The 19,037-nt window shown below is 54.3% G+C and overlaps 1 protein-coding gene across 2 annotated transcripts in view; it reads right to left on the reverse strand.

The window, feature by feature from the left end:
• Positions 1 to 19,037, reverse strand: part of LOC116944042 (A disintegrin and metalloproteinase with thrombospondin motifs 16-like) — a 64,229-nt gene that overhangs the window by 5,502 nt on the left and 39,690 nt on the right. For both annotated transcript variants that reach the window (XM_076068238.1, XM_032957434.2), the window contains exons 14-21: positions 16,556 to 16,679; positions 14,436 to 14,680; positions 13,521 to 13,677; positions 10,362 to 10,488; positions 3,369 to 3,579; positions 2,944 to 3,144; positions 635 to 955; positions 131 to 272 (exon numbers count right to left, since the gene is read on the reverse strand). In XM_076068238.1, the coding sequence (XP_075924353.1) occupies positions 131 to 272; positions 635 to 955; positions 2,944 to 3,144; positions 3,369 to 3,579; positions 10,362 to 10,488; positions 13,521 to 13,677; positions 14,436 to 14,680; positions 16,556 to 16,679 (1,528 nt within the window). The remainder of the gene's footprint in view (positions 1 to 130; positions 273 to 634; positions 956 to 2,943; positions 3,145 to 3,368; positions 3,580 to 10,361; positions 10,489 to 13,520; positions 13,678 to 14,435; positions 14,681 to 16,555; positions 16,680 to 19,037) is intronic.

Here is a 19,037-nt window from a genome sequence, read left to right on the forward strand (position 1 = left end):
CGGTGGGAAAGAAGTTGATCATACGTACGCGAAGGCCGGCACGGTGAAACGAACGGGCGGAGAGGTCATCACACGCGCCCGGACCGCCTTCGTCAGCCGTGGCGCCGCGGTGCGGGTCAACCAGACTCACCCGCGTGTCCTGGGCAGGCCTGGCTGTTGCAGGCCCGCGTGGTGGCCGGCTTGTGGTGAGGCTGGCACCCCACGGCAGGCTTGCCCTGCGCCAGGCAGCGCACCGAGCGCGTCTGCTCGCCGCCGCCGCACGTCGCCGCGCACTGCTCCTCGTCGACGTCGTCGTCGCAACACAACGGGGAAGAAAAACCACGCGCACGCATGGGATACCTCCCAACACTCACGACGCTCTGCGACGCGCTGGGGCGCAGGTGTCAAAGGGAGTTTGACTGCTCGAATGAGGCGTTAAATATATTCAATAGGTGACGTTTCGGGGCAGTGAGCCTTCATTATATTTTTTATTTTAAGGCCACGCACTTATTGACGAATTGGAGTTGTTGAGACGCCACCACCATCATCACCTCCACCACTTCATCCTCCACCCCCTCCACCACCTCCTCCACCCGCTCCTCCACCACCCCCTCCACCCACTCCGAGGCTCGCCGAGCATCCCGCGGTAACCCACCTGCGTCCAGGGTGCCGCGTACCACCCCGACAGCGCGTTGCTGATGAGCGAGCGACGGGTGGGACCCGGAGCCGCTCCGCCCCCCGGCAGCGGCGGCTGCTGCGCCTGCGAGGCCCCGGGGGGGCACGGCACGGCGCCGCCGCCGCCGCCGCCGCCGCCGCCGGGGTTCGTAGCGCACGGCCGCGTGAGCGCCACGCTCGGCTGGGCCACGCGGTGGCAGCGCCGCTCGGGGAGCTCCCGGATGCGGCCAGAGGAGGAGCTCTTCCTCCCGCAACGCAACTCCCGCGACTGCGTGGCCTCCACGCCGCACGACGCGGAGCACTGGGGGGGGGGGGGGGGGGCAAGGGGTGAGAGTAACAGGAATAGGTTTTAGCCTTCTTTCTGACAATACAACTGGTGTGAAGATTATATGATAATAATAGGGTTTTCCCCCTTTTTTTCTGGCAACAAAACTGCAACCTTTTTACAAGGAATCATGTTACTGCATTAACCACAATACTTGTGGAAATGCAAACAAAAACCACACTGATAATATGATGCATTGTCCTTGAAACTGATTGGTCCACACCAGAGACGGCTTTCTTTTGAGCCTCGTCCCAATTGGTGCTAGACCAGAGGACGCCAAAAGACGTACAGCTCAAAGACAATTCACTATTAAAAAAAAAGGGGAAAACACTTATTATATTTTGGTTCTGCCAAAAGGGGGTCTAAGGATGGTGTTAAGATGTTCAAACACCGAACGGAAACCTTGCGCAAGGAATCATGTACTGCATTAACCACGCACGGTACTTGCGTTGATCATGCAAACACATGCTCCGGCAAGGCCGTAATTATAATATACATTGTTCAAAATGTCCCACCCCCATAGTATATTGCTATTAACAATATATATATAAAAAAATCTATGCTATGGAAATAAAAACTGCAATTTGCTAAACCTTGGCCACAATATCTGGACTTGTCTTCATATAACAATGCATAGATTTCTGTTTATATGATTGTGGTTATGGTTGGACTTTATAAATCCTTAATATCTGTCATTATATACAATGAAACAAGAAAAGGTAAAATTGAACAAAAACACCAATATCATACAATACACTATTAGACATTGTAAAAATTTAGGGGTTTTTTTTTCTTGGGAGGGGGGAGCCCTAGACCCCCTGGAAGATTTGGTCCCCCCCAATGTTGACTCCATGGCTACGGCCTCGTGCTCCGGTGATACTTGGCATTGTCTTTGAAACGGACTGCTCTCTACACCAGAGACAGCCTTCTTTAGGGCCTGGTCTCAACCAGCGTTCGACCAGAGGACACCAAAAGACGACCAGCACAAAGAGGTCCCATGTTGAGAGTAACATTGATGGCGGTGGTCGTGGCATTGGGCCCAGCAGCGGTGTCCTGGCACGACCGTGGGGTGGCGAGATGTTAACTACCTCGCCCGGTATGCAGGAGGTCTGGCTTCGATCTCAGCCCTGACGCCTGCTCTAGATTTGCAGTTTGCGTGTCTCACCGTGGTCGTGGGGATTTTTCCTCCGGTTTTTCCCTTTTGCATCTTAGAATCGATGTGCGTTTAGAGAGTACGTGGCCGCTGATATACATTCGCACGCGATGAAAAGACAATTCGTTGAGCTATACTTTGTGATGGCCAGGTCGCTGCTGAAAAAAAAGCGACATCGCTGAGTGGGCTCCATCTGGTAAAATGAAAATAGTTTTTAGTTTGGAGTGGGTGGGGCTACTAGAGTAGTGGGCGGGACTAGGAGAGTAGTGGGCGGGGCTACCTGCGAAGTGGGTGGCTGCTTTCAATGAATGTCCACACGATGACGATCCGGCCACGAGGAGGCCCGTGAAGGACGCTGCTGCTGCTGCTACTGGGCAGTTGGAGGCAGTCGCCCTCCAGCAACAACGGAGGGCAGAGGAGCGACGCTCACAACAACGAGCGGAACGCCGGGCGGCTAAAATACAGCAACTATGCACTGTATGGGGTACAGCTGGTGCATCTTCCGGTGATCCCAGTCAGCTGACCTATGACACCTGAAGGATATGTCGCTGTCAGCGAGCCTTCGACACTTCACGTGGCCTCAACGTGCACCTGGCCTGGCACAGGCGCCGTGGTGACGTCACCGTCACTCGGTGGCCGAATTGCGGGGGCACTGGTATTGGGATAGCTCGCCACTTCGGGCGAGCTATCATCTGCGATGGCCCAGGTCGCTTCCGAAAACAAACACACAAAAAAAGTAGCGATACATAGCTCAGTTGGGGCCTGACCTGGTGAAACTACACATTTAGTCGCAGCTTCAAGTCGTGATTACCTCGGACCACGCGGACAGCACCCACTGCAGGTGCTGGGGGCTCTTGCAGCGCTTGTGCAGGGAGCACTTCTCCTTGCGTGCGGGCCGCGCGAGGCCACGGCAGCGCGCGTTGGGCACGGCACGCGGCGACTCGCCGCCGGCGCCCTCCACGCGGCACCACAGCTCCCGCGTCCTCACGCCTCGCCCGCACGTCTTGGAGCACTGGGGGGGCGAGGAGGGAGAGGAGGAGAAGGAGGAGGTTCGTGGGTTGAGAGGAGGTGGACGGAGGGGATGGGTGGAGGAGGTGGATGGAGGTGGGGGTAGGGAGAGGTGGGGGTTGTGAGTGTTGAGAGGTGGTGGGTGTGTGTGGGGGGGGGTGTTGGTGGGTGGTGGGGGGAGTAGCGGTGAGGGTGGGGGGGTGCCAATGTAAAACTTTGGAACCCCACCTGCGACCACGCGCCCGGGTGCCAGGCTGGGGGGCAGTCGGCCGCGTTGCACGGGCGGCTCCGGGGCGGCGCGAGGGCCTCGGGGCACGCCGAGGGGGGCAGGGCGGCGAGGCGGCCCCCCGCGACCCGCTGGGTGCACGACACGGGGCGGGTCTGCTCGCCGAGCCCCCCGCACGAGCGCGAGCACGGCGTCCAATCGCCCGCCTGCCAGCTGCGAGCACGCGCACGCACAAAGACAAAGATCACCCGTATAGCCTTCAGCGGACTGTTGGGGCAAGTGCTGTGAGCGAGTACTAAGCACCCTATGAAGGTCGTCACGGCACACGAATGGGGGTGGGTGGCCAGTTCCACGCGCGGCCGCCTTTGTCTCCCCAGTGGCGATGGTTACATTCCGCACCAGGTACTCATTTGAGGCTGAGTCGTGATGCTCGCTGCGCTCCAGACAACAGGAGCTGGGTTCGACTCCTGGCTCTGTGCGGTGTTTGCTCGCCAATGTGCGTCGGCTGTGTCGCGCAGTGACACACGACATAGAGCAGAGTCCACGTGGAACACACGATGCCTCTGTTTGCTCTGTTGTGTCTTGGCATGTCACTCCGTCTGTCTGTCTGTTTTTACGTCTGTTGGTAAACCTCGCTGTCTGTCTCTCGGCCTGCCTGCCTGCCTGTTTCTGAGTCGGTATGTCTCGGCCTTTCTGTATGCTGTTGAGACACTGTTTGACTTTCTCTCTACGTCTGTGTGTTTACGTGTTCATCTCCGATTATCACGGTTGGCTACGTACGGTGTGAAAGAAGTTCAACATACATCTGTATGTACGTGTGTTATTCAACACGTGTGTGCGTGTGTTGTGTGTCTGTCTGTCTCTCCGTGTGTATTGGTCTGTCCGCGTGTGTCGTTCTGTCTGTATGTGTCTGTGCATTGGTCTGAACATCTGCCAAGTGCATTGGACTGCCCTGTATGCCTGTCTGCCCATCTAAGGCAATGTATAACCCTAGTGTGCTCTTCCGATTCATTAGACTATTCAACTTTTTACTTTATTTTACTAGGAAAGGTCCACTGAGCTATGTAGCTCTTTTCAGAAGCGACCTTGCCACAAATGATAGCTCAACGAAGTGGCTTAGCGTGTGGCAATTTATAGCAACAGCCAAACACTCTAAGCACGTGATGTTGATTCTAAATGTGGAGGGAAAAACCGGAGGAGCCCGGAGAAAAATCCACGCCACCACGGGGAGAGAGAGACACGCAGACTCCGAATATACAGCAGCAGGCGTCGGCAGGGGTCGGAATCGAGCCCACGATCCTCCTGCATACCACGCTAGGTCATTAACATCTAGCACACCGTGGTGTCTCCATTCTGAAAGCTCCATCAGCTCCACTCGCCACGTCTCAGGGGGTTGCTGTTGCTCGACGAGACGACTCCTCGGTTTGGACTATCGGCACCCCCCCACCCCGCCCTCCCCCCCGTGTCCTTGCGCTCAAGGAAACGTTTTCCCAAATGTCCCTCTTCAAAGTCACCCGATGGGAAAATGAAATGAATATATACAGTGAGGGAAAAAAGTATTTGAGCCCCTGCTGATTTTGTACGTTTGCCCACTGACAAAGAAATCATTAGTTTATAATTTTAATGGTAGGTTTATTTGAACAGAATAACAACAACAAAATCCAGAAAAACGCATGTGAAAAATGTTATAAATTGATTTGCATTTTAATGAAGGAAATAAATATTTGACCCCTCTGCAAAACATGACTTAGTACTTGGTGGCAAAACCCTTGTTGGCAATTACAGAGGTCAGACGTTTCTTGTAGTTGGCCAGCAGGTTTGCACACATCTCAGGAGGGATTTTGTCCCACTCCTCTTTGCAGATCTTCTCCAAGTCATTAAGGTTTCGAGGCTGACGTTTGGCAACTCGAACCTTCAGCTCCCTCCACAGATTTTCTATGGGATTAAGGTCTGGAGACTGGCTAGGCCACTCCAGGACCTTAATGTGCTTCTTCTTGAGCCACTCCTTTGTTGCCTTGGCCGTGTGTTTTAGGGTCATTGTCATGCTGGAATACCCATCCACGACCCATTTTCAATGCCCTGGCTGAGGGAAGGAGGTTCTCACCCAAGATTTGACGGTACATGGCCCCGTCCATCGTCCCTTTGATGCGGTGAAGTTGTCTTGTCCCCTTAGCAGAAAAACACCCCCAAAGCATGTTTCCACCTCCATGTTTGACGGTGGGGATGGTGTTCTTGGGGTCACAGGCAGCATTCCTCCTCCTCCAAACACGGCGAGTTGAGTTGATGCCAAAGAACTCCATTTTGGTCTCATCTGACCACAACACTTTCACCCATTTGTCCTCTGAATCATTCAGATGTTCATTGGCAAACTTCAGACGGGCATGTATATGTGCTTTCTTGAGCAGGGGGACCTTGTGGGCGCTGCAGGATTTCAGTCCTTCACGGCGTAGTGTGTTACCAATTGTTTTCTTGGTGACTATGGTCCCAGCTGCCTTGAGATCATTGACAAGATCCTCCCATGTAGTTTTGGGTTGATTCCTCACCGTTCTCATGATCATTACAACTCCACGAGGTGAGATCTTGCATGGAGCCCCAGGCTGAGGGAGATTGACAGTTATTTTGTGTTTCTTCCATTTGCGAATAATCGCACTAACTGTTGTCACCTTCTCACCAAGCTGCTTGGCAATGGTCTTGTAGCCCATTCCAGCCTTGTATAGGTGTACAATCTTGTCCCTGACATCCTTGGAGAGGTCTTTGGTCTTGGCCATGGTGGAGAGTTTGGAATCTTATTGATTGATTGCTTCTGTGGACAGGTGTCTTTTATACAGGTAACAAGCTGAGTTTAGGAGCGCTCCCTTTAAGAGTGTGCTCCTAATCTCAGCTCGTTACCTGTATAAAAGACACCTGGGAGCCAGAAATCTTTCTGATTGAGAGGGGGTCAAGTACTTATTTCCCTCATTAAAATTCAAATCAATTGATAACATTTTTGACATGCGTTTTTCTGGATTTTTTTGTTGCTATTCTGTCTCTCACTGTTCAAATAAACCTACCATTAAAATTATAGACCGATCATTTCTTTGTCAGTGGGCAAACGTACAAAATCAGCAGGGGATCAAATACTTTTTTCCCTCACTGTACACGGTCAATATCCAAGGTCAAATAACTCGGAAGTCTCCTCCTCCTGCGAACCAGCAGCCCTGGGGAACTCGCCGCGGATTTCCCAGGCGACCGGCGACTGTCGCGCCGCTGTGCCCTGTGCGGGGTTTACCCCGCCCACTGAATGTGAGCCGCATCTCGGGACGCCCGTACTGATAGATTGGCCGTGTTTATTCTATATATATAGACAGAGCGGGGGGGGGGGGGGTAGGAGGTCGTCTCATGCGGAGGAGACGATGAAGGGCTTTAGCCAACACTTTTAACAGAGTCAATGGATCTCCATGTGAATCTGTGAGTCTCTGTGAATCTGTGAGTCTCTGTGAATCTGTGAGTCTCTGTGAATCTGTTAGCCTCTGTTAATCTGTTAGTCTCCGTGTGAATCTGTGAGTCTCTGTGAATCTGTGAGTCTCTGTGAATCTCTGAGTCTCCGTGTGAATATGTGAGTCTCTGTGAATCTGTGAGTCTCTGTGAATCTGTGATTCTCTGAATCTGCGAGTCTCTGTGAATCTGTGAGTCTCCGTGTGAATCTGTGAGTCTCTATTTGAATCTGTGAGTCTCTGTGAATCTGTGAGTCTCCGTGTGAATCTGTGAATCTCTGTGAATATGAGTCTCTGTGAATCTGTGAGTCTCTGTGAATCTGTGAGTCTCTGTGAATCTGTGAGTCTCTGTGAATCTGTGAGTCTCTGTGAATCTGTGAGTCTCTGTGAATCTGTGAGTCTCCGTGTGAATCTGTGAATCTCTGTGAATATGTGAATATGAGTCTCTGTGAATCTGTGAGTCTCTGTGAATCTGTGAGTCTCTGTGAATCTGTGAGTCTCTGTGAATCTGTGAGTCTCCGTGTGAATCTGTGGGTCTCCGTGTGAATATGTGAGTCTAAATTTGATTTAAAGCTTTCGTGACTGCAAGGATTCATCTTCTTGGTTTTTTCGGTAAAGGCACGTAGAATGAGAATAAAACAATAAAACAAAATAAGACAATAAAATTCTCACGACGTTTCGGCCACAACACAAGTAGCTTCATTGAAGCGCTGTCGTCTCGACAGTTCTGTTCCTTCACCTGAAGAAGGCTACTTGTGTTGTGGCCGAAACGTCGTGAGAATTGTATTGTCTTATTTTGTTTTATTGTTTTATTCTCATTCTACGTGACTTTACCGAAAAAAACCAAGAAGAATATGTGAGTCTGTATGCGAATCTGTGTCTCTATTTGAATCTGTGAGAGTCTGTGAATATGCGAGTCTCTGTGTCTCCGAGTCTCTATATGAATGTATGGGTCGCCCCTGTGAGTCAACGGGTCTCGATATGATTATCTGCGTGTCCCTGTGAGTCTATGGGTCTCTATGCGACTCTACAATCGAGATGACGATGATTTAAAAGTGCACAGCTCCCAGTGTCTTCCTAATAATCGGAAGGAAGAGCGTTCCAGACGGCCGCAGGAGCACATCACCCGAGAGTTACGCGTACGATACCAGTGAACGTCTGTGGTCGATGGCCAGCCGAAAGACTGCGACGTGAGCGTCGCTCGCTATCTCTCTCTCTCTCTCTCCCCCTTCTCTCTCTCTCTCTCAATCTGCGGCGTCGTCTCGGCAGATTGACGCCTCGCGGTTTCATTCTGCGGTCACCCCCAGCCGGGGGCGGAGAGAGTGAGGCCAGACATGACCCCCCCCCCACCATCCCCACGACCCCCCCCACCCCATCCGTCAGTGTGGCCGAAGCGAGGCGGCTAATCCGTACCAGCTGGACTGGCTCAAACCACCCCACATCCACTAGACAGGGACGCTCGCCCTCTGCCGTGCCACCACCCCAGTCGGTTGGGCGTGGTGCTGGCCACCCACCCCCCTCGCGTACCATTGTGGCCTTTAAAGGTGCTACTCGCTAACAGCACTTGCCCCAATAGTCTGTTAAGGCTTTGTCTTTGCTCATATGAATGTGTGTGTGTGTGTGTTATTTCGTGCGTGTGTCAAAGGCAAAGATCCCACGTGTACCCTTTACAGACTTGGGACAAGAGATGTCTGCGAGCACCTATTAAGACCGGCATGGCACACGGCGGGGTGGTGGACCAACACCGCTCTCGGCAGGCCGCCTTTGCCTTACCAGTGGTGGTGTTTACACAATGCACCAGATATTGTACTCATTTAAGGCTGAGTAGACCTAGAGGAGGCTCCTCACCGGTTCAGATATTCGCAATCTGGCAAGGAACCCGGCTACATGAGTTCGATTCCCTGCTGCGTGGCTAACGTTAGTTCATCCACTCCATAGCTCGCTCAACTCAAATCTACCGGACATCTGTGAAAACAGAGCTTTATAGCTCATCGGATTCCACTAGTAGGAATGATTCTGAAATCAACGCAGTCCACAAGCTATGCCAAGCTCCCCCCCCCCTCGCCCCCAGCCCTCCCAGGGCAACACAAATCAACGTGGCATTCCAAACCCTGCCGTGGTTATTTATTTTTAATAATTTTTTTTTCAAAGAGGCGAATATTAAGGGCGGAGAGAGAGCGGGAAAATCTAATCAAGTCACCAGCAGCCTCCCAGGCTGAACCACCCGATGGTCTCTTGCGCTCTCACTCACACACAGACAAAGATCCCCCGCATAGCCTCAACAGACTGCTGGGGCAAGTGCTGTTAGTGAGCACCTATGAAGGCCGGCACAGCACAGGAGGGGTTGGGTGGCCAGCACCACGCCCGGCCGTGCCTGTCTCCCTAGTGGCGATGTTTACACACCGCACCAGGTTACTCATTTGAGGCTGAGTCGACCTAGGGGAGGCCCACGACCGGTGCAGATAACGGTCACCGGTGTTGGCCTTGAGCGTGACTCGAACTCGGGCAGCCGGGTTTGTAGTGCAGCGTAGCGCTAACCGCTACACCACCGCTCCTCACAGACACGTGAACACCCCCTCCCCCCCACGGCCCCACCTCCCGTTTGCCCCCCCCCCCCCGCCACGTTAAACAACGAGGATCCCCCTCGTTGACTGAGCACGGAGAAAATGTGACTCTAGTGCCCCCCCCTACTCTCTGCCCCCCCACCCCCCCCCCTACTCTCTGCCCCCCCCCCCTACTCCCTCCCTCACAGTGGAGCAGTGAGAGTCTCTCTCCTGGCCTCTCGGCATCCGCTCCTCAAGTACGATCCTCCCTCTGAGCCTCATGCACGCGTGTGTGGGTGTGTGTGTGTGGGTGTGTGTGTGTGGGTGTGTGTGTGGGTGGGTGTGGGTGTATGTGTATGGGTGTGTGTGTGTGTGTGGGTGTATGTGTGTGGGTGTTTGTGTGTGGGTGTGTGGGTGTGTGTGGGTGTATGTGTGGGTGTGTGTGTGTGGGTGTGTGTGGGTGTATGTGTGTGGGTGTTTGTGTGTGTGTGTGGGTGTGTGGGTGTGTGTGTGTGGGTGTATGTGTGTGGGGAGCAGTGGTGTAGCGGTTAGCACTCACGGCCAACAGCACTGACAATTATATGAACCGGTCCTGGGCCTCCCCCTAGGTCGACTCAGCCTCAAAGAAGTACCTGCTGCGATGTGTAAAACCCGCTACTTCGGGAGACAAAGGCGGCCGGGGCGTGGTGTTGGCCACCCACCCCATTAATGTGAGCTGCTCGCTCACAGCACTTTCCCAAACTTTCCGCGAAGCCTTTACGGGAAATATTTGTCTCTGTTTTCACCATTATAGGAGCTGCTCGCAAACGTAACTTTCCCGAGCAGTCTGCAAAGCCTATTGGAGTCGAATGTGTGTGAGTGCACGCGTTACTGTGGGGCAGCGTCAGCACCGACCACCGAGGGGCAAGGGCCGTAGGGGAGGGGTGTGTGTGGGGGGGGGGGCAGGCGGTCCCCACCCCCTTGCGCCTTCTCTGCTCACCTCGGCGGGCAGGGTTGCTCATTGCAGGGCAGCACGCGGCTCGGGGGCTTGGCCCTGTGGCTGCATCGGCTCCCGTTGACGGGCAGCTTGCGGTCTTGGAGGCACACGGGCCTCGTGGTGAGTTTCCCTGCCATAGACGGACGGTGGGTGGCAGGGGGGAGGAGCGAGAGGGGGGGGGGTGGGTCGTTCCCGTCAGGGGGTGGAACTCGAGGCCATCAAATTCCAGGGCTGCCGGTTTTTGTTTTCTTGTTCTATTTTTTTCCCCCAGAGGGTGCTGCCTTGCAATGGCGAGATGTTACCTCCCTCGCCTGGTGTGCAGGTGGTCGTGGGTTCGATCTCTGTGGGTGCCGGCTCAGCGTCACCACCTGCTGGGCCAACTCATTTGAGAAACCTGGCTTAATCCCAGGGGCTTGGAACCTGGATTCGAACTCGGAAGTCTCAGCGGGTGCAGGCTCAGTGCTTTGAGCTACTAAGCGACTTCACATTAGAACCCGGCATAATCCCAGGCGCCTGACAGCCGGATTCGAACTCAGGAATGTCAGCGGGTGGCGGGGCTCGGCGTCTGTGACCTCTTGTGCAACGGGAGCCACCTCACTTGGTTTTAATTTTCGTGTTGTGTTTGGGACTTTTTTTTTGCTGTTAGTTTCTGTTCTCACTCACCGGGCATTCAGAGAAGCGAAGGGGCCCTCTCAGCTGATTCTGATCAAACTCAGCAGGACCAGGGGCGCGACCCACCACCACACGCCGTTCAGGCTGTACTAAAACACACGCCACCCCCCATCCTCACCGCCCGCGACTCCCCCACCTCGCCACCCTCCCACCCACCCCCCGCGGCCCGCCAGGCCCCCCACACCACCTTCGGCAAAAAGAAGAATTGGCTTTTGAAAAACTCCAAAACAATCGGCTATTATTTGTGCCTCACTTGGAGCCGGGTAAAATGAGTTCACGATCGTTTTGGCAACCTCTCCCGAGTACCCCCCCCCCCCCCAACCTCTTAAACCCCTTACACCCCTCCATGACCGGTTTATATAATCGTCGCTGGGACTGGTGGCCCGTGAGTGGGGATCGAACTCGGGTAGCCAGAGTTCGTAGCGCAGCGCTAACCACTGCGCCGCCGCTCCCCAATACAAACTGAATCTACGAACAATTGTTTGTTTTTTCACCAGGTAAAGGCCCACTGAGTTGTACAGCTCTTTCTTCATACGCGACCTGGTCACAAGTGATAGCTGAACGAAGTGGCTTTTCATCGTGTTGAGGTTTACGGCGGCCAAATACTGTGAACGCGAGTTCATTCTAAATGTGGAGGGTAAAAAAGAAAAACGGAGGACCCCAGAGAAAAATCAACGCGAGAACGGGGAGAACATACAAACTCCAAATATACAGCGGGGTCGGGATCGAACCCACGACCTCCTGTATACCAGGCGAGGTAGTTAACATCTCCTCGCCAGCGTGGCGCCCCCACTATAATTATATCACACGCGCAAGGCATGCAATAGCACACGCGCCAAAGTCCTCTCTCTCTCCAAACTCTGTGTGTGTGCAAAAAGCCCTCTCCGTCTCAGGCCAGACACAAGCAGCCACCCCCCCCCCCCCGGCCAGTGGGCAGTGGGGGAGCCGGGGCGCGTCTGGGGCAGAGAGGTAAACACTCGGGGCACTTGAATCCACCACGCCTCCCCACCCCACTCCCCCCTCTTGCTCCTCGAAGGTTTGGCTTCGACTTGCGTCGAGATCGTCACCAAATAAAACAAATCTGTCAAGAGGATTCTGCTGACGAGGCGCTGGCTACTGGTGGGCAAGGCAGGGGTTTGGCACGTGTGTGTGCGTGTTCATGCGTGTGTGGGCGTATGTGCGTGCGTGTGTGTTCATATCAGTAAGTGCATGCATGCGTGTGTGTTGTCACGTGTGTATTAATGTATGTTTATGTGTGTATGTCTGGGTGCATGTATGCGTGTGTGTCTGTATGTCTGTGTGTGTGTGAGTCTGTGTATCCGTGTGTATTTTGGGCGTCTGTGTCTCCGTGTGTCTTTGTGTCACCACGTGTCTGTGTCTCCGTGTATCTGCGTCTCTGTCTCCGTGTGTGTGAGTCTGTGTATTCGTGTATATTTATGTGTCTGTGTCTCCGTCTCCGTGTGTGTCTCCCCGTGTGTGTGTATCCCTGTGTATGTGTGTGTCTCTGCCCGTGTGTGTCTCCCCGTGCGTGTCTCCCCGTGTGCGTGTCTCTCCGTGTGTGTCTCTCTCGATGTGTGTGTCTCCCCGTATGTGTATCTCCGTGTGTGTGTGTCTGTCTGTGTGTATCTCCCTGTGTGTCTGTCTGCCTGTGTGTGTGTCTGCCCGTGTGTGTGTCTGCTCGTGTGTGTGTGTGTGTGTGCCCGTGTGTGTGTCTGCCCGTGTGTGTGTGTGTCTGCTCGTGTGTGTGTGTCTGCCCGTGTGTGTGTATCTCCCTGTGTGTGTGTCTGCCCGTGTGTGGTCTGCCCGTGTGTGTGTCTGCCCGTGTGTGTGTCTGCTCGTGTGTGTGTGTCTGCCCGTGTGTGTGTATCTCCCTGTGTGTGTCTGCCCGTGTGTGTGTGTCTCCCCGTGTGTATCTCCCTGTGTGTGTGTCTGTCCGTGTGTGTGTCTGCCCGTGTGTGTGTCTCCCCGTGTGTATCTCCCTGTGTGTGTGTGTCTCCCCGTGTGTATCTCCCTGTGTGTGTGTCTGCTCGTGTGTGTGTGTAACTCCCTGTGTGTGTGTGTCTGCCCGTGTGTGTGTGTCTCCCCGTGTGTAACTCCCCGTGTGTGTGTGTGTCTCCCCGTGTGTAACTCCCTGTGTGTGTGTGTCTCCCCGTGTGTAACTCCCTGTGTGTGTGTGTCTCCCCGTGTGTAACTCCCCGTGTGTGTGTGTGTAACTCCCTGTGTGTGTGTCTGCCCGTGTGTGTGTGTCTCCCCGTGTGTAACTCCCTGTGTGTGTGTGTGTCTCCCCGTGTGTAACTCCCTGTGTGTGTGTGTCTCCCCGTGTGTAACTCCCTGTGTGTGTGTGTGTCTCCCCGTGTGTGTGTGTGTGTGTCTCCCCGTGTGTAACTCCCTGTGTGTGTGTGTGTCTCCCCGTGTGTGTGTGTGTGTGTCTCCCCGTGTGTAACTCCCTGTGTGTGTGTGTGTCTCCGTGCGTGCGTCTGCGCGCATCACCCCGGCCGCACGTGGCGTTGCACGTAGATCGCACGACCACCCAGCTGTAGGAGTGTCGCGGCGCGGCCGCCACCTTCGTACGGTCCGACCCGCCGCCGCCACCACGTGGCACCGTGTACTCCCACGAGATGCCGGGGTTCTTGCCAAACATCAGCAGCTGCGATGACACCGCCGCAGCAGAGAGACCAGACACCATTACGCCAGACGATCTCACACAGTCACGCCAGACAACCTCACACAGTCACGCCAGACAACCTCACACAGTCACGCCATGGTGAGGATGAGTGCCGACACACGCCATCGACCGTCGCTAGCAACTCGCAACGGTCGATCGCGTGTGTCCGTGACTCGCTCGCTCTCTCAAGAAGACTCACTCGCTCGTTCACTCGCGCACTCACTCACTCCCTCCAACGCTCGGTTCTTCTTTGGGCTTCTCGCTGACTTGCCTGTTCACTCACTTACTCACTGCCATGCTCAGTGATCGCTACCCCGCTCACTCAGTAACATGCTCGCTCACTCACTAACCTGCTCACATATCCACTCACTAACATGTTCGTTCCTTATTTTGCTTGCTCTATTACCTATTTCACTCACTCTTTCACTCACCACCCTGCTCACTCATTCACTCAGTCACTAGCTTGCGCGCACATTCACCCACTACCCTGCTCACTCGCTCCCTAACCTGCTCACTCATTCACTCACTATCCTGCTAACACGCTCACTCCTCCGCTCGTTCCCTGGCTCGCTCACTCTCTTACCTGTTCACTCAGTCTCTCACTCACTACCCTGCTCACTCGCTCCCCAACCTGCTCACTCATTTCCTCGCTCCGCTCTTTCCCTCGCTCGCTCACTCTCTCACCTATTCACTCTCTCGCTCACTCGCCCACTCGCTCGCTCACTACCCCCCTCCCCCACCTCTATGACGAGCGTCTCGTTGGTGGGGCCCGCGCTGCTGAGGCTTTCGCCGTTGTTGTAGGGCCGCTTGTAGCTGAAGGCCGCTCCGGCGAACTCGTAGCGCCCGGGCCAATCCACGGTGTGACCGCCCGTCAGGTGGTAGCGGCCGCGCGCGTCCCGAGCCGCGAGGTAGCAGCCGGATATGTTCACCTCCGACACGTGGATGCTCCGGGCGCCGGCCGGGATGGTTACCACCACGCGGTACCCTGCGCAGTCGCCAGCAGGCGGAGGGACAGAGTGACCGTGGTGTAAGGACTGTCAGGTTAACGGGGAGAGTTCACCGCGTTTGGAAGCGTCGCGATGTCGACTGGCTCGTCTGGTACCGCACGAGGATCGTGAGCTCGAGCCCGACCCCCTGGCGCTCGTTGTAACCCAGGCATTGTGCCGCTCGCTCTATCACCAAGACACCCGGCCGAATTAAATGCGAATTATACTTAACGGTAAATATAGCACCGTGCGTGCAAATAGCACACCGTAGCGCTGTACATTAACTATAAATATTAGGTCCCAATCTAATATACAGCCACGACGAAGCAAATAAACAAACCCTACTACTATTTTACCAAGCAAAATCTAAAATTGAATCAACAAATTGAGGAATGGCACCGGCACAAGAAGCACACACACAACTATTCACGAAGAATCATCATCGCCATGCTCACCGAGTTTAGGAAGTAGCTACGTCTCAACATGTGCGTGCGTGTCTGCCTCAAATGATTACCTGCTGGGGAGCGGTGGTGTAGTGGTTATCGCGCTGCGCTATAAACCCGGCGACCCGAGTTCGATTCCCGCTCATAGCCAACACCGACGACGATTTTCTGAAACGGTCCTGGGGCTGCCCTAGGTCGACGCAGCCTCAAAATGAGTACCTGGTGCGGTGTGTAAACATCGCCACTGGGGAGACAAAGGCGGCCGGGTGTGGTGCTGGCCACCCACCCACTCGTGTGCCGTGCCGGCCTTCATCGGTGCTACTCGTTAACAACGCTTGCCCCGCATCGTATGTGAGGCTATACGGGAGATCTTTGCCGTTGCTTCTGTTCACCCGTGCACGCGTGAGAACATCCATCCGCGCGTTCGTTCACGGATGAACGCATGCACACGCGCGTCCATGCAGCCGTGCGTTCATGCGTCCATGCTTTCATGCACGCATGAACGCATTCTTGCGCGCGTCCTACGAGCTCGCGCATGTGTGAGTGTGTGTGTGAAGCGGTGGTGTAGTGGTTAGCGCACTGCACTGTAAATCGGGGGCGACCCCAATTCGATTCCCGCTCACATCTGAACCGGTCCTCAGCTTCCCCTGGGTCGATGCAGCTTCAAATGAGCGCTTGTTGCAGTGTGTAGACATCAGCACTCGGGGAGACAAAGGCGGTCGGGCGCGCTGCCCGCCACCCACCCCCTCGTGTTCCGTACCAGCCTTTAGGAGTACTTGCCCCAAAAGTCTGTTCAAGGCTATACGGGAGATCTTTTTTTTGGGGGTGCATCTTGTGCATGCGTGTGTGTGCGTGTGCTTGTGTGTGCGCGTGCGTGTAGTGTAGCGGTTAGCGCTACGCTGCGCTATAAACCTGGAGACCCGAGTTCGATTCCCACTCACGGCCAACACCAGTGACGATAATGGGCCTCCCCTAAGTCGACTGAGCCTCAAATGAGTACCTGATGCAGTGTGTAAACATCGCCACTGGGGAGACAAAGGCGGCCGGGCGTGGTGTTGGCCAACCCACGCCCTCGTGTTACGTGCCGGCCTTTCTAAGTGCTCGCTAACAGCACTTGCCCCTACAGTCTGTCAAGGCTATACGGGGGATCTTTGTCTTTGTGTGTGTGCGTAGGGGACACAGCTGGTGCATCAGCCAGTCATCTCAGTCAGTCAACCCGTGGCACCTGGGTCTGCCCCGTGACCTTCTGCCAGCGGGCGTTCGACACTTCACGTGGCCTCAACGTACACTTAGCCTGGCACAAGCGCCGTGGTGAGGTCACCGCCACTTAGTGGCGAGTGGCGGTTATTGTTGTTGTTGATGCTGTCCGTGTGTACACGTGCACGTGCGCGTGCATGCGCACGCGCACGTGCACGTGTGTGCGTCGCTCACCGTGCCCGGGCTGCTGGCTCGTGAACACGCCGCGCACGAACTGGCAGCTCGCGTTGTTCCCGCGGCAGACGCCACACGAGTCCTCCAGGGCGCCCGAGCCCAGCACGTTGTCACAGCCCACAGCCTTGGGGGGGGGGGGGCGGTGGAGGGGGGGGGGGCGTTGGGGGTCACAGGGGTCACAGCATGAGATAATGATGACTTATTTACACAGGAAAGCCACAAAAGAGTTCGAAGACTCTCTATTGTTTTTTTTTAAATCAGGAGGGTCCTGCTACACTGGCATGCTTGGCCAATCCATGTCCTGAGATGAGAGAGATGCAGACAAAATACAGAGATGGAGTGAGGAGAGAGAGAGACAGAGATGGAGTGAGGAGAGAGAGAGAGACAGAGATGGATTGAGGAGAGAGAGAGAGACAGAGATGGAGTGAGGAGAGAGAGAGAGACAGAGATGGAGTGAGGAGAGAGAGAGAAACATAGATGGAGTGAGGAGAGAGAGAGAGGGAGACAGAGATGGAGTGAGGAGAGAGAGACCGAGATGGAGTGAGGAGAGAGAGAGAGACAGAGATGGAGTGAGGAGAGAGAGACAGAGATGGAGTGAGGAGAGAGAGAGACAGAGATGGAGTGAGGAGAGAGAGAGACAGAGATGGAGTGAGGAGAGAGAGAGACAGAGATGGAGTGAGGAGAGAGAGAAACATAGATGGAGTGAGGAGAGAGAGACAGAGATGGAGTGAGGAGAGAGAGAGAGATGGAGTGAGGAGAGAGAGAGAAACATAGATGGAGTGAGGAGAGAGAGACAGAGATGGAGTGAGGAGAGAGAGACAGAGATGGAGTGAGGAGAGAGAGAGACAGAGATGGAGTGAGGAGAGAGAGAGACAGAGATGGAGTGAGGAGAGAGAGAGAGACAGAGATGGAGTGAGGAGAGAGAGAGAGAGAAACATAGATGGAGTGAGGAGAGAGAGAGAGAGACAGAGATGGAGTGAGGAGAGAGAGAAACATAGATGGAGTGAGGAGAGAGAGAGACAGAGATGGAGTGAGGAGAGAGAGAGACAGAGATGGATTGAGGAGAGAGAGAAACATAGATGGAGTGAGGAGAGAGAGAGACAGAGATGGAGTGAGGAGAGAGAGAGACAGAGATGGATTGAGGAGAGAGAGAGACAGAGATGGAGTGAGGAGAGAGGGAAACATAGATGGAGTGAGGAGAGAGAGAGACAGAGATGGAGTGAGGAGAGAGAGCGAGACAGAGATGGAGTGAGGAGAGAGAGAAACATAGATGGAGTGAGGAGAGAGAGAGACAGAGATGGAGTGAGGAGAGAGAGACAGAGATGGAGTGAGGAGAGAGAGAGAAACATAGATGGAGTGAGGAGAGACAGAGATGGAGTGAGGAGAGAGAGCGAGACAGAGATGGAGTGAGGAGAGAGAGAAACAGAGATGGAGTGAGGAGAGAGAGCGAGACAGAGATGGAGTGAGGAGAGAGAGAAACATAGATGGAGTGAGGAGAGAGAGAGACGGAGATGGAGTGAGGAGAGAGAGCGAGACAGAGATGGAGTGAGGAGAGAGAGAAACATAGATGGAGTGAGGAGAGAGAGAGACAGAGATGGAGTGAGGAGAGAGAGAGAGACAGAGATGGATTGAGGAGAGAGAGACAGAGATGGAGTGAGGAGAGAGAGAAACATAGATGGAGTGAGGAGAGAGAGAGACAGAGATGGAGTGAGGAGAGAGAGCGAGACAGAGATGGAGTGAGGAGAGAGAGAAACATAGATGGAGTGAGGAGAGAGAGAGAGACAGAGATGGAGTGAGGAGAGAGAGAGAGACAGAGATGGAGTGAGGAGTGAGGAGAGAGAGAGACAGAGATGGAGTGAGGAGAGAGAGAGACAGAGATGGAGTGAGGAGTGAGGAGAGAGAGAGACAGAGATGGAGTGAGGAGAGAGAGAGAGAGACAGAGATGGAGTGAGGAGAGAGAGAGAAACATAGATGGAGTGAGGAGAGAAACATAGATGGAGTGAGGAGAGAGAGAGAGAGATGGAGTGAGGAGAGAGAGAGACGGAGATGGAGAGAGAGAGAGAGACAGAGATGGAGTGAGGAGAGCGAGAGAGACAGAGATGGAGTGAGGAGAGAGAGAGACAGAGATGGAGTGAGGAGAGAGAGAGACAGAGATGGAGTGAGGAGAGAGAGAAACATAGATGGAGTGAGGAGAGAGAGAGAGACAGAGATGGAGTGAGGAGAGAGAGAGATGGAGTGAGGAGAGAGAGAGAAACATAGATGGAGTGAGGAGAGAGAGAGACAGAGATGGAGTGAGGAGAGAGAGAGAGACAGAGATGGAGTGAGGAGAGAGAGAAACATAGATGGAGTGAGGAGAGAGAGAGACAGAGATGGAGTGAGGAGAGAGAGAGACAGAGATGGAGTGAGGAGAGAGAGACAGAGATGGAGTGAGGAGAGAGAGAGAAACATAGATGGAGTGAGGAGAGAGAGAGACAGAGATGGA

Source organism: Petromyzon marinus, chromosome 20 (genome assembly GCF_048934315.1).
Source record: "Petromyzon marinus isolate PM22_M1 ecotype Great Lakes invasive population chromosome 20, UKy_Petmar_22M1.pri1.0, whole genome shotgun sequence".
Lineage (NCBI taxonomy): Eukaryota > Metazoa > Chordata > Hyperoartia > Petromyzontiformes > Petromyzontidae > Petromyzon > Petromyzon marinus.